At 38.2% G+C, this 21,413-nt stretch overlaps 1 protein-coding gene across 4 annotated transcripts in view; it reads right to left on the bottom strand.

Annotated features, from left to right (window-relative positions):
- The window catches only part of cntn5 (contactin 5), a 204,024-nt gene that overhangs the window by 35,604 nt on the left and 147,007 nt on the right, over nucleotides 1-21,413 (bottom strand). For 2 of the 4 annotated variants that reach the window (XM_034098158.1, XM_034098159.1), the window contains 6 exons: nucleotides 17,741-17,877; nucleotides 15,097-15,226; nucleotides 11,439-11,583; nucleotides 6,914-7,041; nucleotides 6,322-6,521; nucleotides 3,771-3,891 (listed from right to left, as the gene is read on the bottom strand). In XM_034098158.1, the coding sequence (XP_033954049.1) occupies nucleotides 3,771-3,891; nucleotides 6,322-6,521; nucleotides 6,914-7,041; nucleotides 11,439-11,583; nucleotides 15,097-15,226; nucleotides 17,741-17,877 (861 nt within the window). The remainder of the gene's footprint in view (nucleotides 1-3,770; nucleotides 3,892-6,321; nucleotides 6,522-6,913; nucleotides 7,042-11,438; nucleotides 11,584-15,096; nucleotides 15,227-17,740; nucleotides 17,878-21,413) is intronic. The other 2 variants (XM_071205105.1, XM_034098160.2) reach the window with 2 other exon arrangements.

The following is a 21,413-nucleotide window of genomic DNA, read 5'->3' as shown; positions in this document are numbered from 1 at the left end:
CAGTTTTTTCCGGCCCCATAAAATCGTGATTCTATGGCCAGGGACAACGAAGCTGAGTATGCTAAACTAGAGAGGGAATCGCTAGCAAGGGTGGTACTACATGCATACATATAGTATCTTATATCATCTTCCCATTATACACACATGCATTTCCAAACATTTGGACTACCTATGTTGCAAATGTATTATCTTTTCAATTTACACACCGTAAACAGGCTTCAAAATAATGCGGAAAACCACCCAATCTGGCAACAGCAATCTGCCTGTGACACCCACACAGTCACCCCTGGCTGTCGCACTAAAATATAAATATACTAAATATATCAGACTCCTCACAACAAACAATGTGGAACCGCGGAACCGGCGAGCATTGAATGAATGAATGAATTCATTAATTAGTATGGACGAAGCCGAGAGCAGCTGCAGCAGCACTCGCTCAGAGTGAGACTCTACGGCAGTGGTGGGGAACCTCCGGCCTCCGTCCGTATACGGCCCGCGAGACAATTTGGTACGGCCCTCGAGGTAATTTATAAACACACGCAAAAAATAAAAAAATGAAAGAAATCTAGACCGCAAAAAAATTAAACAAGCTAGTGCCTGTTTTTCCTGGCCAAGGTCAGGGTCCTTGAACACAACACGAGCCTAACGTGTCATCACGTGGTATATGTCTCGACTGACAGGGGTGCATGTTCTGACGGAGAGCACCAGAACGCCACTCCAGCACTTCAGAAATTGCAGTACCGATAAGTCCATACACATGCCGCAGTTTCTGCGTGTCTGTGTCTTTAGTTGAAAGCCGAGTGGCGATCTGCTCATCTGTCACACTGATCATACAGTCAATAACTGTGTTGTTATCATTAGCATCTGGTTAGCTAGCTATGCTAACGAATATAAGAAGCTTTGTCTACAACCAGTGAGGTAAAGGCACATCTTTATATGATCATTATAGTTATAAAAAAAACAAGAGAATAAAGTAAACAGGTATAAAATACTATATGACAGTTATTAATAAAGAAGAATACAGTTTAAAAGGGGAGTGATTTGTCAAATATCCATAAATTAAAAGAAAATCTGCTTACAGTTGTGTTTGGGTGTTGAGAGATGTGTCCAACTGTCCATAGATCTCCTAATGTTGCTCTCATAGTGCAACAAATCTTGCCAGGGGAGCATGCCCCCCGGACCCCCCTAGAGGAGGTTAGGTCCCCCTCCCACTTAAATCATGTTCACATGTGGAAACTAAATACATTTGCACACATCTTGTGTCCATATCTTTCTGTTTTGGTGGTCATGCCACACCGTGCACGTGCATGCATACGCGAGTCATGGTGAGATATCTGGATTAAGAGGTTGCTTTTTTTTTGCACAGAATGAAATGAATGGGCTGTGATTTTAGTTTTTTTAAGCAGAGGTCAATAACTTGTACGGCCCTCTGAGGATATTGTAAACATTGAAATGGCCCATTAACGTCGTACAGGAGACAAATAATAGCTCGCAGCAACGTATTGAAAAAATAACTATGAACTATAAATTAGTTCATTTTTGAAACCATGAACTTTAGTTCAAAATTTTGAATTATGAACTGAACTAGTTCATTTTAAACTGTGTGAACTGTGAACTGAACTAGTTCATGTAGAAAGTGAACTTTCCCAACACTGGTAGTAGTTCACTGTAGTTGCTGTAAGTGGCAAAAAGTGTTTTTTTTACATTTGTACTTTGTAGAGAAATGTAGACGCAAGTTGGAAGGGAGCACAATAAACCTGATGAGTTTGAATTTGAGTTGATTATGAGTTATTTTTCAATTGATAATTAGCTCACAATAAGTTCACGTTAGTTACTCACACAACATGACACAAGCCATGGGTTCAGGTCCGGACTTATAAGTCCGGACCTGAACCTGAACCTCTGGACTTGAGTCCGGACCTGAACCTGAATATGAGTCCAGGTACGCAGCACTACTCACGAGTGCCTTACGAAGTTACTGCTCATGAAGTTGCTGCCGGAGCCTGAGAAACTCCACCGGCGGTCATACAATGGCTTAAGATGCCCTCACGAATGGCCCGATGTTGCTACGATCAGAGCCGATTTTGAACATTTCCTTTATCGTGCATCGGGTGTCAATTTTGGGACAGTGTAACAGGGGCTTTAGGGAAGTGTCAAAACAACCATGGCGTATCTCCTGCCCTCTATTAGGAGCGTTATGTTTAATGACATTAATTACAAACAACCAGATATTACACATCAAACCCAGAATGCATATATGAATATTTTATGGATAAGATATATTACATAACTTTTCAAAATAATCATTTAAATAAAAGATATTTCGGGAAAATCTAATCACCAACTCACTAAATCAATATTTATATTGCAGAGTCTTATTTAATCATAAGGTGGAGACACTTCAGGTGATTAGGGTAACAGTTTATTCCAATAGATATAACTATGAAATATAAACCCCCCCTGGTTGATTACCTAAATACGTGTATCTGAATATGGGCTAAAGCCAGGTTCAAAATTGTTCAATTATGTTAACCAATACAGAGATTAACAGACGGCATTTTGGGATATTCATGTTTATCAATGTCAACAGCCATGCATAATATAATGAATGCAATATTATATAAATAAATGATGCTATGATATATGAACAAACCCCTATACAGAATATACTGTAGATGGAATTAAATGTATTTTTGTTTATTTGTAAAATAAAAATAAAATGTGTTTATGTGAGTCTTACTCATTAGAGAAAACAGCCTTTAAGAAATCTTTGCATACCCTTCCATACAGGGGAAAAGGGTTAGAAGAAAATTGCCATGACATTTCTCCAGTCGATGAATCACAATAATAGTTTTTGTATTACACGTTTTCTGAAATGCTATGTTTAAAAATGCAACTAAAGATCTTATTCTTACTTTTGGTCACTTGAGAGTAGACTAATCTGCATATGGGAAAAATAAAGTGTGGTAAAAAAACACTATAATGTGTGCTTGGATGTTCTCTTTTCACTAGTTTGAAAACATGATGTAACAGTGTGAAAAAGCATGTGTTGCCCCATAGTATCACTGTTTCTGCTAAAGCACAAAAAAAGAAGACATTAACACATTTCCAGGCCTGACATCTCAAAAGAAAAATGTGTAAACAGTATGTGAGGTCAGCCTCAAAATATTACAGCATCTGTGTGCATGATAACCTTTTCATCACATCATCAGCAACAATCAGAAACAGCCACATAATCTGATCACTAGCCATTTTAGCCATTCATCTGTTTAACAGCACACACTAAACGTGTTCATGCAGACAGACCGTCTGTCCGCCTTACTCACAGTGACTATAACAAATTAATCAAGATCAGAAGGTTAAAAAGGAGGCAATAATGTGGAAAAAGTGCTGTTCAATTGTCTCCATCAAGAGCAAATATTTAATGTCTGATATCATTAGAAAACTTCCCAAAGCAGCAGCACAAATTGGAGCCAATTTGCTAGATTCATCGTGTTGTGTCCATTTCCACTGGACTAAGCTTGCCAAGAATAACTCAGTAAGAAATAAATGTGATTTTTCGGTTTAGTGGTTCCGTTTAAAGGGGGCAGAGATCTGTGCTGTTGTATTAGCTGTAAAGTGTCTACTGTAGGCTATTTTTATTATATGTACAGCACTTTGGCTCGATTAAAAATCGTTTATAAATGTGCTATATAAATAAAACTTGATTTGATTTGAGAGAGTCACTGCCTGCACGAAAGACTGAACAAGACGTCACATGACAAGCTCACCTCGCACAAGGAGTTCAGACTCTGTAAACACAGTGTCGGCGCTGGTCTGGGCCCGACACCCATACTTCCCAGCATGCTTCAACAAAATGCTCCTGATCATCAGGTCCACTATGGACGACTGCTGCAATCGGAAGGAATAGAATACAAACAAGTTAGGTATTAAGCAAGCCTAAATGTGCTTGTCAAAAAGAAGTGTGATGACTTTACATCTTGTAGAGGCTCATGTGGCTCGAGAGATTCCTGTTTAATTCAGGTGCTCGCTTGCTACATTCTTCAGCTACTCCTATTTTCTCTGTTGAAATGAGAATCGCCTAAGGCAAGGCTGGGAATAATTCAAGGTCTACAGGCAGCCGTTTAGCAAGAAACCTGATTAAAATTACACACCATGCATCAGCCAGGAATCTGTTGTGTAAAGGATTGTCACTGCAAATACTTTCTCTCCAGAGCATTGGTAGTAGCAGAGGACGCACAGGACAGATGTGATGTTAACATCCACTGAAGGAATGGTGACATAAAGAGGACTTTCTGCTCTCTGGTACATTTGTTTTCAACTTCATTTTATGGCTTGTGTCCAATAGTTTCTGTATTATGGAGATTGGAAATGTTTCTTTGTACAAATATAAGTGTAAATTACGCTTGTTTAACCCTGTAAGGCCCCCGGTTGTTATTTTACATCACTTTAAGCTATCCAAAACAGTCAGTAAATGTTTTGTTTCTTTAAAGACTACATTTACATAGTCAAAAGGTCCTTTTGTACTGGAAATGTACTTTTCAAAATGGTGCATCTTAAAATAAAAAATAAATCCATAGGACTAAACTCAACATTTTCAGTTTAGCCTACAATAATTGATATGTCCACACATCAATTACTTTAATTAAAAGCATTATGTCAACAGATTTCCCAACTGTATTAGGTTAGTTTAAAGCAATCATATTAAGATTAAATAAAATATATTAGGTTTAACTTAAAGGTGGGGTAGGTAAGTTTGAGAAACCGGATCGAGATACACTTTTTGTTATATTCCATGGAATGCTCTTAACATCCCGATAGCAATGAATATCTTAAGTGCTTTGACTTCTGTGGAAGCCGTAGTACTGTAAAAAGCCTACCTGCCTGTCAGCCTTCCAAACTTATCTTGTGCCCTCATTGGTCATGTGCGCGTTCGTGTGTGTTGGAGGAGGGGCTCTGTAAGGAAGTGGCAGATTTTTTCCGGTTGTGTATTTTCAAATTCTAGCGCACTCGAGCTGGTTTCTCTTTTATTGCTTGCAACTAACCTAATACAGTAGTGTGACATAATAGATTTAATCAAAGTCAACATTTCAGTTTTTTCAGTGAAGTTAATAATATGGTAAACCAAAGAAAAAGAAAAACTCAAACAATAGAAAGGGTCCAGGAAAAGGAAGAGGTGAAATGGTATCAATGAAGCCCTGATATTGGAGGATGTCAAAGGTTAAATGCCTTTTTGTTTGGGAGGATTTATTGTTTTGCTCAGTTGGGAAAATATGTGCAACATCTTCCTCAGAGGATCCTTGACTTTGTGTCCTCTGACCTTTTCCTGATGACTGAAGTCGGAGAGAACAACGGAAACAATCACTCACAGACTTGCAATTCAGGAGGCGCCTGACTATTGTTGGTGGAGTTTGTGAATGGATTCATTAGCATGTTTTACAAAGCCGTGATTTGATTAACAGAAGCATGTTGAAGTTTCAATATTAGCATAATTGTCCTTATTATATTCCTTTTTTATTCGTCATTCAAAACCACTTATGAGTGAGTTTGAAGCCATAATACTTTTCAAAGCAAGTATGAGTTTCTATTTGTGTTTTCATTTCCCCCAAAAAGATACAATTGCAATTCAAGGGCAATATATTTTATCATACATAATTATGTTACTGATCACAAACGCTATTTTTCAACACTTAACCCTCCTGTCATGTTCGGGTCAAATCTGACCGATTTTATATGTGATTGCTTCAAGGCCCTAAGATATTCTCCACAGTAGGTATATGAACATGTGCAATTGCTGATTAACGGTTGTATCAATTGCAAGCATTACCAAAGAGTAAAGTTGTGTTATTTATATGCAGACTGAGGAGACTGGGTTGGATCACCACTTTCATAGAATTGTAGTGGTTTAGTCTTCTTAACACCTATGATGTTCCCAGTCAAAAATGAGGGATTAACCCTCAATTATGTTCATCAATCAGATAGTACACACCCACAAATCAACAAATGTTAAGTTTGGAATAGATCTTCAGTGTATGTCCATTTTCAGTGTATCTACATTTACTGAAGTTATTCACATAAACCAGTAGTCTGAGACATTGTTGACAGCTTAAAGGGGTGTTAAATACAATTTGGTGATGATTAATGGTTTTTGTGTTAATGTGATAGCAGTTAAAACAGACCGGTCAAATTTGACCCGGAACACCAGAGTAAGGGTGGAGAAATGAACACAACAGGAGGGTTATCAGATGAACAAAAACAGACAGATAGACATGTACATAGATAGGTACATAACCAATATAATACATTTACTCATAGTCTTACTTTTGCTCTTACTCGTGCTCTTACTGTTTGGATGTATTCGAAGTGGTTACCGTCCTGTTGAAAGTTGATGGGCCTCTGGTTGAAGAACCACTGGAAAGCCACATCCAGCGAGGTGTCATGGGCGGCCTTGCAGCTCAGCACCACGCTCTCCCCCACAGTCACTTCCACTCGGATCGGGCTAAGCTCCACACGCATGGCCTCTGGAAGCACAAAGCTGCTACACTGTCACCTCAGGCTAACCAGAAGCTATAGCGCCAAGCAGCTGCGTTTCACTGTGACATCACCGCCAGAGCAGTCACAATTGGGCCAACCACAGCTTGAGCGTCACCTTTGTCAAATATCCTGCTTTGCTTTGATCTGGAGTGTGGTGTGCAGTGCATCTATGAGACTCAGCCCTTTACGCTGTAAAAGTGTGTCCTTGTAATATGATTCTTGAATGTGAGAGGCCTTGGTTCACTGTTGAGCAAGTACAATATATTTCCTGGCACCCGAGCAAAGGTAAGGGGGGGGGGAAATAACATTGGGGACTGTTTACTGGTGGCTGACTTGTGCTAATTTGGCAGAAAATAAAGGCCCCCAGGGCATCACTTACCTTTTACCCACAATACGGCAGTCATCTCCGCCGAGCCCAGCTCATTCTCGGCCCGGCACACATAGTTCCCCTCATCTGCTCGGCTGGAGTTAACAATTCTCAGAGTATTGTTCCGTAGCAACATAATCCTGTGAGAAAGGACACACAAATCAATACTGGTATGAAAAACAAATGCAGGTATGATGAGTTGTTCGACATGTTTAGGCATGAGGTTTTATGCTTGTGGTCGTGTTGGGTTACAAGAATAGAAATATTTACTTGGGATGAGATAAAATAAACTGCTCAGACATCCTTGAAATGATCATCCACTAGAGATTGCAGTGGGAAATATAAAACAAAATAGTGTTTACCGCTAGCAAATTATTATCACTGAATCGAAGGACAGAAAAAGTATTTTTGTTTGTGTAAATACTTAGAGGACTGAAGGATGTGTGAAGGATGTGAAGTGATTGTATGTAACCTTCAACAAGAGAGACGGAAATAAACCCTTTCCACTCAGAATCAATCGACCATTGGAATATGTTAATGAACCTGATTTGCAGATACCACTAAGTAGTCCTATCTTGAACATGATAAAACACTGATTCTACTAAAGATATATATATATATATATATATATATAAATAAAGGTAATGGGGACACATGTTCAGAAGAAAAAAAAGTGACACCAAAGCAATGTTTGGAACAAAGAAACTCTTCTGACTTTCAATTAGGGTCCAATGATGCACTCCAGTATATCTGATCGTATGCCTTTGAAAGAGCACAATGGGCTTCTATTAGAGTAATTACAGTATCGTTTAAAATCCATGAAAGGACAGTTTCAGAGCATAATTTGTGGAGAGCACTACACAAGTTGAAATAAAATAGATGTTTTGATTATGTGTCCCTCTGCATTCAAATTTCTATACATGTATTATTTGTTCCGCATTTATCACACACACTGTTTATGAACCCACCCGACAGACCATAAGTATTCCTGCATTCAGTGCATCTAAAGCTGTCAAACCCAGAAGTGGATATCATTGAGATTCGCCCCGGGGAAAAAACAAGTGTAATAGAGAGAAGAAACAACACCACACCTGCATTCATAACATAAGTAGCCTCTTATGCAACTTAAGGACAAAAGCAACGCTGTATAAACATGTCGCTCAGACTTGTAAATAACATGTGGCTTTAGAGGAAAAGCATACATATATATGTATAGCATAGTGAAGTGTCCTGTGCAAGCACTTTTTATTATTGTGGTACGTATGTATATCACATTTAAATGATGCCTTCCATACCGAGGTGGTAATGCATATTTAAAAAAGTATTTGTCTTTAATAACATATTGATTTTATTCAAAAGCAAACGGTCAAAATGATGGAGCTGTTATGAAGTATTTGTATTCTACTTCATATTGTTTGGCATTTATATTCACTGCAGTAAGCCGTTTCATCATGGACAAGGTGATTGAAATCGGCACAGAGAAACTCACAAAGGCGTGGCAACATCTCGCCACACATTCAGACAATTCAGAAGCAATCTGCAGCCAGGAGACATTTTTCAAATTGAGAAGGTAATTCACATTCAACAAGGACACCGAGGCAGAAAGGACACGAAGGGACTGTTGGGCATACAGAATATGCAAATACATTCAACCTTAGGATATTTCAAGGAAACATCAGAAGATCACACCATGATGGGGAGAGTTTCTGATATGAAGCCAAGCACACTGCATTTTTCACATAAAAAAAACAACTTCTCAGTGTTTACACACATGGCCAAATCATGCACTGTCTGACTGTTAAACAAAGAGTCCGTGGGTTTTGACTGAGTCTGCCATATTTTCTCAAACTAATGGGAATAATACTTTCTGTTTAAGAGACAAAAGCCCTGAACATTAGCGGAAATCCATGTTAATTACAAACCTTCATTAAGTCAGCACAGCTGTCAATGCCAGATAAACGTGAAGCTGTTTCGATTCCTCCCCCGCTCTTCTAAGAACAGAACGTCTCTCCATCCATAAACTCTTTACTTTATTATGGGTAGTGGCAGAAAATCCTTGCAGGAGTCACCCTGACCAAAACCTAAGAAGGTTGTTCGTTTCACCTTTTTCAGATACAAATCACCCTTTCACAAGGTTGATCTCCAGATGACCCCTCAACCATTGTGTGATCCAGCTCATTAACGCACTGTACAGAATCACCTTTAAGACGTGTCAAACATTCTATTCTGGTATAAAAGTAACACAGCCGCGATGACATCTCCTACACATTTCGAGAAAACTAGACCACATACGGCTTGTATACAATGTCAGCATCTAATAGTGAATGATGAATTACTCTGAGGGGAAGAAATTAACTACTTTGCCAATAACGTCCGTGAACAATGTTCTGCTCTCTTAAGACACCGCTTTATCAGAAGTCAGATGAAAACAAGATCAAGGTGTTTTTCGGACAGGTAGGACTCTCCCCGCGGTGCACGCCAAAACCACTGCAAAATAGATTTGCCAGAGTTTGAAAAATACCTCAAAGGCTTTTTATCAGATCGAGACAAGCCAGGGTCATTAATCACCATTTAGGGGCAACACACTCACAGACTCATCCACATCCATCAGTTTCACTGTAGCCAGGTTTTTTATAGAGAACAGACTCCCACAATTAGTGATGAGGACCACTTTTCTTTAATTGAAGATTAAGTTGCACCAACCTTTGAAATGACCAACTGCTCCTTTTTTCAATTTGGCCTGAAGTTAAGTCGCTGGCTCTTTGAAGGACACTCACAGATTTGATTATCAACTGGCTTTTTGCTGCGAGACTGTGGAACAGACAGCTGAATCTTCTCTCCCTCAGAACTCGGGACACTCAGCAGTGACTGAGTATTTCAGTGGTGTCGCTCAGTTTGATTGATGGACCCTCACCCCGCTAAGCCCCCTCTAGGAGCGACGGAGAAATGTTTCTCATAAAAGATGATGCATCAAACTGCGTGTGAATTCCAAATGAAATTGTACGGTCTAAATTGTCAGCATCCATGAGAAGGAGGGGGGCTATGGATGTGTCTCCAGAGCTTTCCTGTACCTAAGGTGTTTTATTCTAGCAGTGACACTTAATTGTGGTTACAGTAATGAAACTTTGATGTGTTACAACAAGACATGTATGCAATTCCTGAGGGTTGAGAGCCGTCATGATAACACTTGAAGTTACGTAGTGGAACTATGATGAAAAACTATTTTTCGGGAGAGACAAACTTTTCATGACTTCATACATATTTTACAGGGCAATTAACTTTCTCAAATAACGTTCTTTTCTCTAAACTGTGCAGAGGAACAAAAAAAAAGTAAACTATTTAAAACAGAGCTCTGGTTAATATATATGACACAGCTTATCCCGATGAATTTAATTTCTAGGGTGTCTTCACATAGAATATTGCTATTTTGAATGCCCATAAAAAGCATTAAGCAGATCATTACTATAGAGATATTACATGGAGAGACATTTTCTAGTTTTTATTGCATTTTTTAAGATCACAAAACATTGCCACAGAGGCTTGGATGTAATGATATCTTGTGCATTTAGATTGTATCACGTTTTAAATATATCTGGTTATATTAACCACAGCAGACAGTGTTACAAGTGAATGACACATGTCAGATATTAAAGTTCAGCCATACATTTGCATTAATATTGATCTGTCGGAGCATACATGTTGCTTTAATAAAAACAACACTATTTTGTAATATGCAGTATGTTACCATGAACTCAGTATGTATTATTTTTAACATTTTGAGCTGTAAATTAAGGTTGAGCTTTGGTTTGGTTTGAGGTCATACATCTGTGGACTCTGTGCTGAGGTAAACAGAACACTGGCTCCAGCGTTTCAAGTTCATTTTAAGACCTTTTCAAGACCATATAATGAACTTGTTTATATGTTATTACTATAATTAACCATTCATACTGGCAGAGGCATAAAGAAAAATTAGTTGCCTGACCTAATGAAACTAAGCCTAACAGTTACGGTGCAGTATGAAGTTCAAACATGTATTGACATGTAGCGATCTAAGTTTCAATCTGGCTAAATCTATTTTCTAAAGCACAAAGCAGTCACCATGGAGATTGTGAAATGCTTCATGGATGTGTTAGAGTACATTAAGAGCAGGGTGCAGAACCTTTATTCATGGTGGGAAATTATCCATTGTGGGTCAGTTCTCCGGCCGAGCAAAAAATGAATTCTGACAGCCCTCTCTTTATTATTTAAAGTTAACACAACGGTGGAGGATTCTTTTTCAAGAACTATCAAATTGTATGAGAGAACATTTTAGACCGTTTTAGGCTTCAATTTCAGACAATTTGATTTAATTTTCAAGGACTTGCAGAAACCCTTGGTATCCTCTGCCATTTTTACTGTTTAAATGGAGAATTGTTCCTACATGGATCAATAGCACAATGCATTTTTATTAGATCATATAAAAAAGAATTATAACTAACACACACTCACACACACAGCTACTACAGTGTCACACAATGCTTCTTAAGAGTTGCTGTACCTTCTGCTTTGCTGTATCCTCCGCTCTCCTCTCTTCCATGTTATCCGTGGTTTGGGCGATGCTTTGGGTTTACATTCTAGCAATATATCTTTTCCAAGTGTAGCAATGACCCGCACAGGATTATGGACAAAGACAGGAGCCGATGCTGTGAAAGACAGACACAAAAAATGTGTTGTTTACATTTAAAGAGAGAGACAGAAAATAATAAAGTCATATCAGCCCACACACTTCTATACTATTTATGCGATGTATTATTTCCAAGTTTGGCTCTTGTCATAAAAAGCATGGTTAATTCAATGTTTTAATAAATTAAGATACAGTATGATGATAGGAATTATGTTCAGTAATTTCTTTGTAAGATATGTAATATCATATATGTATTTGTTTTAAATCTATCTTTAGATAGCGTTGTTGACAACCAGTAAATGCGCTATACAAATTATGTATTTTTATATTATTTGTTATTTAAAAAAAATTAAATATTAAGACAAGCTGCTTTGTAAAAATGTGAGAAGCTGTTTTCAGCTCAACGGAAAACCAACAATTGCAAGTAACACCTGAACACAACCTGAATAACTTCAGTTTCTGTGAGTTTGTCTTAAATATAGTTGTAATTAATTGCGAGGCTGCTAAAATGTAATATATGTTTCAACATACTTGTTGCACCTCTTCAACTGTGCATTTCAAAGTAATTATTTCAAAAATGCTAGAGGGTTTTAACTGACACATCATGATTCATACAGCTGCTTGATCAAAATGCTAATTTGTTTTAAAGTAATAACCCGATTTTCAATGTGAATAATTACAAAGCATGCTTTTATACAAACAATGGCTAAACATGCTTTCAATGTACTGTATAATGTGGTATACTTGGTCTTATCTCTGTGCTAATTCAGTACCCATTACAAATCTATTGTGCCGCCTAATTACTCAAAAGCTGTCATAATGTTAATGATGACATGCTGTGATGATTTGTACTGCTTTATGTTTTTAACCCATATTTAACCAGGCCACTTGAGTGAATAATAAATACATATTTATTTATTTTAACATTCACAGCTACTGTAGCTCGAGAGAATAAATTAGGCACTAATGTTCTAAATAAGGCTTCAGGCACTTAAGTCGATGTGGTAGTGGTATACAGCTGTATTACACATCAAGGCCATTCACAGGCTGCGAGGCTTTGTCAACTGTGATTATTCTAATCCCAAATGATGCTTTAAAGGTGACATTATTTGCAATGACAATTCAATCCCATGTGTAGCTACAGGCTGACCCTGCTCCCTGAAACATTTGTGTCTTTGAGGCTGAGTAGTTGCCTGAGTGGCAGAGGTCCCTCTAGACACGGAGAGCAGCAGAAAACAGAGCAGTTGCTGTGAGTATTTGTTTTAATCAAAATAAGAGCAAGTCTGCAGCTGGTGGCAGCAGTGCCCTTATTGCTTCACCCGCCACCCTCCCAGAAGAGCTGGATCTGGGACACGATCACAGGCATGGGGGCAGCCGCTGCCCCCGCCTGGCCTCCAGTGATCGCTCATCTGCAGGCTGGTATTAGCCATGTAATCTGTCCTGATAGTGTTTGCTTGAGGACATCTCTGCAGAGCACAGGTCACTTGGAAGACATGCCTGGGGGGCATAGTTATGAAAACATTCATCACCAGCTACCAAATATACCATCATTGTGACAGTGACTCAAAGGAAGGCAAAAGCACTTCCTCGTCAGGTCGATTAAAACTTAATAAAAATCCAAACTTCTCACTCGTGTAGATCACACAGAGAAGACTTAAAAGTGGCTGTTTTAAAATGAATCCAATCTAATGTTTTAAGAGACAAACAATGTATAGATTTTTTCCACAAAAAAAAAAACATCCATTTGCAATAAGATTTTCAAAATGCCAAAGATTCCCCTTCAAAAAAGGGCATGCCACACAGACAGTAAATCAAACTGTCCCTCTGGGAAATATGAAAGGGGAATGGGTGTCACCAGACGTATCCCGGTATAGAAGATGACAGGGAGAAAATAGTACATCAGCACAGAACATTGGACAGTCGGTTATGTTTTCAGCCTGGAGCCATACATGTGCGTCTAAAGAGCACAGTTCCCTTGGCTTTTAGTGCCTGAACATTTATAAGTACATGTGACTCCTGTTCTGCTGTTTAAAAAAAGTAAAAAACAAATATATATATATATTAGGGATGGGCAAAATTATTATCGCATATTAACGCATTAATTAATTAACGGCTACAATTAATTAACGGCTACAATTATTTTATTGCGCATTAAGTTTTTTTTATTATTATTTTGAAAGTCTGAGGCTCACTGGCTATAAATATACATACAGACAAACCATGGGTCACAGGGTGAAAATGTTGATCAGTATTGGCTTAGGGTGGGCGTCATCACACGTCTCAACCAATGAGAGCATTTTGGGTGGGCCTACGATTGCTGGCCAGAAAAATGGAGAAAGGAACCAAACTCTTACATGGACAATTTAGATATCTTCCAGAGATGATAGAACCAAAGTTATTTGTAACCAATGCAAAGTAGAATTGTCCTATCACTGGACTCTGAGGGTAACTTGTTTTATAACAAACACTATAACACGTTAATGCCCTGGCAATGGAACATAGCTTTTGTTTTCTATTTGATGTGATACATTAATTCATGTTTTAGTTGACATTTACAAGACATTGTTTAACTGCTACTGTATAAAGGGAATACTGCTGTCAAAAGCACCTATTTGTGTTTGCAAACCAAATGATATTGCACTTTTGTTCATATATAGCAGTACTTAAAATAAAAGTGCGGCATACACTACTTTTTAATTAATTATAGAATGTTGCGCATAACAATGCGATTAATCGCAGCAAATCATGTGATTAATTGTGATTCAAAAGGTTAATCTTTGCCCAGCACCTATATATTATTTTCTTTGTATTTCTTTGTTGAACGAATAAAATACATGAATCTCCAGATTTTAGCTTTAAGCTTTCCCATCTGCAGTCCCTCGGCAATTTCACACATAACAATCAACAAACCCTAAAAACATTACTTAGTGTTATAAAACAGATGAAAGTAGAGATCAAATAGCAAACACTGGCTAATACCTGTTAAAAGTGATGCCTAAAGTAGAGGTTTGTTTTTTCTAAGTAATTGTGATGGAGGCTGTGCTTTGATGACAAACGATAAAGCGGAGATAAGACTCTAATGGACTCATTATACTCCATCAAAGAATCCATTGATGTCTCTCCTCGAGTGTTTGCTCCCATTACTATAAATCTATATCTACAAGTCATTGCTTTACGTTCGCCTCAGATATAACCAAGAACTGTTCCAGACTCTCCTCAACTTGATACGTGCAGGCAGCTCATTGAATATAACCATGAGTCCTTCTTTTATTCATGCAGTCCCCTGTCTGGGTTAAATCAGGGACCATTGATTGGCAATCAGCACATCTCCCAGTTCAGCGTTCCACACTTGCATTTCAATCTCCCTTACCTATCATCCGGAACCTTATTCAGATGCCAATACTCAGTCTGCAGTTGTTACCATTGGAGAGTATCAAGAATGTCATGTCCTTGGCATCATAACAATAACACAAAATATGATTTAAATGTCCTTTTTGGACAAATATATAGAATAAACAGAATGTGAAATCACCTAAAATCTTGAGTTCAGCATTAGAGTTGATGGACCCGTATTTATTTCCCGCAACACACTGGTACATTCCCGAGTCCGTCTGCTGCACTCTGTGAATGATCAGTTCGCCATTCACTATTTCCATACGACCCTGTAACAATAAAAAAGCATCAGAGAACATAATATCTAAATATAGACTTAAAGTGATAATGCTGCATATAGTGGGCATGTAGTTCCATCAGCAGTGTGCGAAAAAGTACACGTCCCACCGTCCGGGACGTGTTATTTACAATATCGGACAAGTAGATCTTTTAATTGACTTGTCCGGTGGACAAGTGACGTTTTTCGCCCCGATTTATTGACAAATTATTGATAAATTCAGTTTACAAAAGGCAGAACTCATTCGCAAATTGTCTGTGTCCGCCATTGTTCGTTTAGAAATGTTAGTTTCGGTTCTGCTTGTCGATTCATAAGGAAATGCATCTCGCCGTTTTCTGTACAGTTAGACGGGGGCGGGGCGGAGCGGGGTGGGAAGTGTAGCACAGTGGCAGGGTTGGGAAGCAAAACTCGGTTTCGAGTAGGAACAAATAACAATTGTCCGGTACCGGGATTAATAAGAGTTGTGAGGACAGGAGGCGGAGCCCCGCGGACCGCAGCTCTCTCTCTCTATGCTCCGTATCAGCTGATCGCTGCACGTTGCAGCTCAGCGTCTCTCTATCTCTCTCTTTCTACACACAGCGGATCCGCTGCCCGTTTAACAGCCTCATCGTTGTCAAACTTTCTTATGTTCTTTCTAACACGTAATGAAGGTTATTAAGCGTTTTAGCTCCTGTGTCGTTAATATTGACCGCCATTTCCTTTATGAAGTGAAGCAGCCTCCCTGTCTGTCCTCGCGCTGTCCTCACATCCCCGGACCCCCAGACTCGGAGGAGCACAGGGATGTCATGTTAGTATTGTTTATGAAGCAGGGTATAGAAAGTACATTATTGAAATGAAAATACTATTTATTTACTTTTACAAACAGTGATTAGCTGGGCAGCTGCAGCATGTGTATTGCAGGACATGTGTATGCGCTTTGAGTTGTAGAAAAGCGCTAGGCCTATAGGCTATAAATATAATAATAATAATAATAATAACTTTATTTGTATAGCACCTTTCATGCAGGGGATTGCAGTTCAAAGTGCTTTACATCAGTAAAAAACAAGACATCAAATCAGTGTAAAACAAGCAGCAAGAGCAAAAAGTGGGATAAAATAATTAAAAATAAAAACATGGGGAATAAAACATAGAGAAATAGTGCAATGTCAATCACAGGGAATAGTGCAGTATAATAGTGTAAAAAATGCTTTGGTAAAGAGATAGGTTTTAAGCTGCCTTTTAAAAATGCCTAATGTATTGGCTTCCCTAATATTGTTGGGTAACGTGGTTTACAAAGGCTGCATCACCGATCTTCTTATGACTCTTTCTGGTGACCTCTAATAGACCTGCATCTGATGATCGCAGTGTTCTGGCGGGTGTGTAGTTTATTAGAGAGTCAGCAATGTAGCTGGGTCCTTGTCCATTTAGAGCTTTGTATGTAAGGAGAAGCACCTTCAAATCAGTTCTGAAAGTTACAGGAAGCCAGTGTAGTGTAGCTGAGACAGGACTAACGTGTTCCCTCCTTTTGGTATTCGTCAGTAGTCTAGCTGCAGAGTTTTGAATGAGCTGGAGTCTAGCTTTCTTGGGGAGACCAGTGAATAGTGCATTGCAGTCGGCTAGATATAAAAGCATGAATTATCTTCTCTGCATCATTGTGATTTATGAATGGTCTTAACTTCGCTATGTTTCTGAGATGAAAGAAAGCTATTTTGGTCACTTTGTTTAAATGGGCGTTAAAGTTCAAATCTGAGTCCAGGATGACACCGAGACTTGTCACCTCCGGTTTAATCCAAGTGGTTAAACTTCCTAGATTATTTGTTAGCATCTCTCTTTTTGAGATAATAATAATTTATTATTATTATTATTATTATTATTATTATTATTATTATTATTATTATTATTATTATTATTATTATTAGGCCTATGTGTTGGAGATGTGTGGTTGGACTCTGTCTCACAGGCAGGTTGCAGTGTAACATCAGAGGAGACTGGGCCAATTGTACATTCTTAAACTGCACCACTTAGAACTAACTAAATAATGCAATTATTTTTATATAATTGTATTCAATAACCGTAAGAAATTCAACAGTATGAAGTGATTTGTAAATAGGAATACAGATTTGACTTAATGTTTTCATAAATATATTTTTCTCCCAGTTTGTCATGGGACTTATTTACCCTCTCAAAGAACCGGAATCGAGAACCGAAAATAACCGGAATCGAAAAGCAGAACCGGAATCGTTAAAATCCAAACGATACCCATCCCTATGTGTGATGCAGTAACATCTTACCGCTCACTTACGTTAGCGGTGTTGTAAAAACCGTGGGAAAGTGTAAAATACGATGACGAAGAAGAAGATTCCAGTGGCCCCAATTTTTGTCCATTCTGGACAAGTGAAGAATGTATTCGGACAAGTAAATTGCCAAACTCACTTGTCCATGGACAAGTACTCTCTAAAAACTTTTTCTCACACTGCATCAGGTACAATCAACAAAAGGAGAGGGTAGTGTGTATTAGGGAACGTACCTGGGATGTCAAGGGCAAACCATTCCGCAGCCAGTGATAGGTGGGCCGGGGCCTCCCCATGGCCTTGCACTCCCATTGGAACTTCTCTCCACTATCCATCTGGGTATCATTAATCATTCTGACCCACTGAGGGAGGGCTTACAGATAGAAAAAAAGAAGAAGATTTAGAATAAGTAATATATCCTTGAAACACACCCAAGGCACCTGGACTTGGAGGAGAAAACGGCCACAAATACACTGCCAAGAGGTTGTGTTTGAGACAGTCGACACAATATGAAAGGCCCCACCAACTCTCCTACAAAAGGAGTAAAACATGCAGACTCTATAGGTATTTATTGTAATTAGTATAAAGTTGCTTTGTTGAATGCTAGATTCTGATTGGTACATTTTGACATTTGGCGGTCTGCTCTTTTTTTTTTACGTTAGACCCCTACTAAGGAAAGCAGAACGTTGATAAGATTACTTTGATCGAGGGATTATGAGCAGACATTTTTTGAATAATCATTGTTTATATCTTTGAAGAGCATGAAACATTAAATTCATGACAGCTGAACTATTGGCATTAAAGAAAAGAAAAATAGAACAAGCCAAGGATAAGAAAACTGCGCGAGAGAAGGAAGGAGGTTGGGTGATAGAGAAATCAGTAGAAGAAGACAGACAGGAAGTAAACACTCGAGGGAAGACATTATGGGCTCTGGCAGAGTGTAAAGACTGGTCAATGAAAAATGTTTAAGATACAACAATGCTATTGCAGCAGTTCCAAACACTGTGTTGTTACTTTGCAGTAGAACATAATAGGGGTGTAACGGTTCACAAACATTTCGGTTCGTTACGTACCTCGGTTTTTAGGTCACGGTTCGGTACGTTTTCGGTACAGCAGAAACAATTATCACAAAACATAAAATACATATATTTTTTTATTATTATTATACTGTGAATAATGTATTCACTCAAATAAATATAAAATATAATAAAATAAACATTAAGGTGCAGCATTTCGATGAACTGAAATAATCTGTATTTGAATTTTACTGTACTAGTACTCACAACACATAAACTATTAGTTTGGGGTTTTTAATTATTATTAAACTATGAATATTCACTCAAATAAATATAAAATATAATAAAATAAACATTAAGGTGCAGCATTTTGATGAACTGAAATAATCTGTATTTGTACTGTACTAGTACCTAAGCAGCCAGTTTGACATGACTTGCTTGTCATTGTATTTTCATGTTTTTTTTAAAGAAAAATTAACTTAACTGGCACTAACAATGTCTCCTGCTGTGGAGAACACCCTCTCGCTAGGGACAGAGGTAGCAGATACAGCCAGGTAGCGCTTTGCTAACATGGCAACATAAGGATATTTGGCGTTTGTAATAGCGTTGGCTCGGTCTGAACTTTTTGCGAGTGGTGGAGGCTAAATGCTAGCGGGAGTTGGGTTTGCACTTCAGTCTTTTTTCTTTTGGTACCGGTGATATTCACGTTCGGGTGATGCCTTTTCAAGAGTGTGCAAGTTTGATGTATTGCCAGCCGCGTAACCAATGTTAGTTGAACAATGCCGACAAACAGCTTTGGTTTGGTCCACCTGTCTTTGTCCGTTATCCTTGTACGTAACTGCGAAACCAAAATGTTCCCAAACCGGAGACTTCAATGATGCTGGAGGATTTTCGAGCTCAACTTTATCTGCGTTCGCCATTTCGACAGTTCCTCAAATTACTGACTACATTTGAACTCATCCCTGTGACCAGCTCTCATAGTATACCTCTCGTCCAATGAAATGACTTGGTCGCTCTATGACGCGTTGAACCCAATGTGAGCAAATTACTCTGAATGCTGCGACACAGCACCTGAGATTACTTCCAAAAAGTTGTTCACGTTCTCAATTTTTTACGTTTAACGTTATATTCACACGTGTACCGAACTCAAGGGCTATTCGGTACGTGTACCGTTGCACCCCTAGAACATACATTTTTTCTGTGGAAGCTAAGGAACCTGATCTCACCAGAATGCGTGACTCCACCACGACTCCTTAACACCGCATTGCGTGGTGGAGTCACGAACTTTGTTACATTTACGTGTCTGCACCACACAAACAACCCCAATGTAAAGTGAATGAGGCTCTTTTGTCGTGGCGCACACATGCATTTCTACAACGTCCTGTAGTGAGCTTTTATTCTATAAAACGTTTTTTAAATCTACTTTATAGCTTGTAGTAACTCACGGGAGGCTTCTTTTATTTTATTTGTATTCATAATAATTTTTATTTTTCGTCAGAATGTATTATGGTGCATTAGTTACGAATTTTTGTTCTCAAAAAACAGTGCATTGTGTGTAATACAACTGTGATTTTTATTAAATTAGTTAGTTTTTAAGGAAGGCCAGAGCTTCAGCTGTGTCCAATAGATTGTTCCCTTTAGTTAACGTTTTTTAAAAGAACATTATATTCCGATTTGATCATGTCCCCTTTATTGTATTACGGAGAGCAATGTGAGCGTCCATTCCCATTGGATAACGCAGGATTTTACACCCGGAAGTAAGTATTCTCTTTACTGTCGATTGATTTTACAGTGATATCTGCATTACTCATCAACTCAAAAACACCAGATTATCCTTGTTGATTACACAACATTGGTTGGTTTAAATTGTGCACAATGCTTTTGTAATTTTCCCCTTCGATTCGGAGAAACAAATATTTGTTCAGTTTACGATGGCCGAAGACACTACACTACCCAGAATCCTCAGCTATTGTTCCGCGTTGCCTCAAGCTCTGTGATTGGTTGACCTCCAACTGCATTCCATATGAAAAAAACGTTTCGTAAAAGATAAATCATACTTTATTCAGCAGTGCTTGCTTTACTCTTTGAAAGTCATCACATGAATGCATTGTAATAAATGGTTTGGCTGCATTCAATATTACACATCTGTCGTAGTTCTTTATTTGTATTTATCTACAGAGATCGGGCTCAGAATAGACCGGAAACTATTCTTTTACCGTTCTGTTTTAATTTCACAATAAAGTTAGTAGTAATAATTTGTTTTGATATTATTGTTTTTTATTAACTACTAGACCGCTGGTTCATGTTAAGACCATCTTTTCTGTGTTGCTGTGGGTTTTTTCCATCGCTTTTGTGTTACAAATATCAAAACAATAACTAAATATATCCGTCGTAAACTAAACCAGAAACAGCAGTATATTTTATTTTGTTAACACTGTAAACTTGGCAGCTTTTTAACCCAAACCACCTACTGGTTAAAGGACGTTATTACACGTTTAGAGTAATATTGAAATCTTGAAAAGGGATGTCCAAAATAGCAATGATATACAGTTTTTAATTAACTATTTGTAGAGAATAACGAGTAATGTATATACTTTATAGGGATCTGCAGATACATATTTAGTCTTCTCAAGCACCAACAATCATTACATTACATTACATTGCATTTAGCTGACGCTTTTATCCAAAGCGACTTACAATAAGTGCGTTCGACCAACAAAATACAACCTTGAAGAAAACAGAATCATATAAGTACATCAGGTTTCTTAGAGCCAAAACATTTCAAGTGCTACTCAACTGGCTTTAGATAAGCCAGTCCTCCAATCAAATATATCTCCTGATTGTTGGCACTTGACAATCACCTTCCCTGAATTTTACTCAGGTGTAACTAAAG

Source organism: Pseudochaenichthys georgianus, chromosome 13 (assembly GCF_902827115.2).
Source record: "Pseudochaenichthys georgianus chromosome 13, fPseGeo1.2, whole genome shotgun sequence".
NCBI lineage: Eukaryota > Metazoa > Chordata > Actinopteri > Perciformes > Channichthyidae > Pseudochaenichthys > Pseudochaenichthys georgianus.
This window is presented reverse-complemented; position numbering and strand designations above follow the sequence as displayed.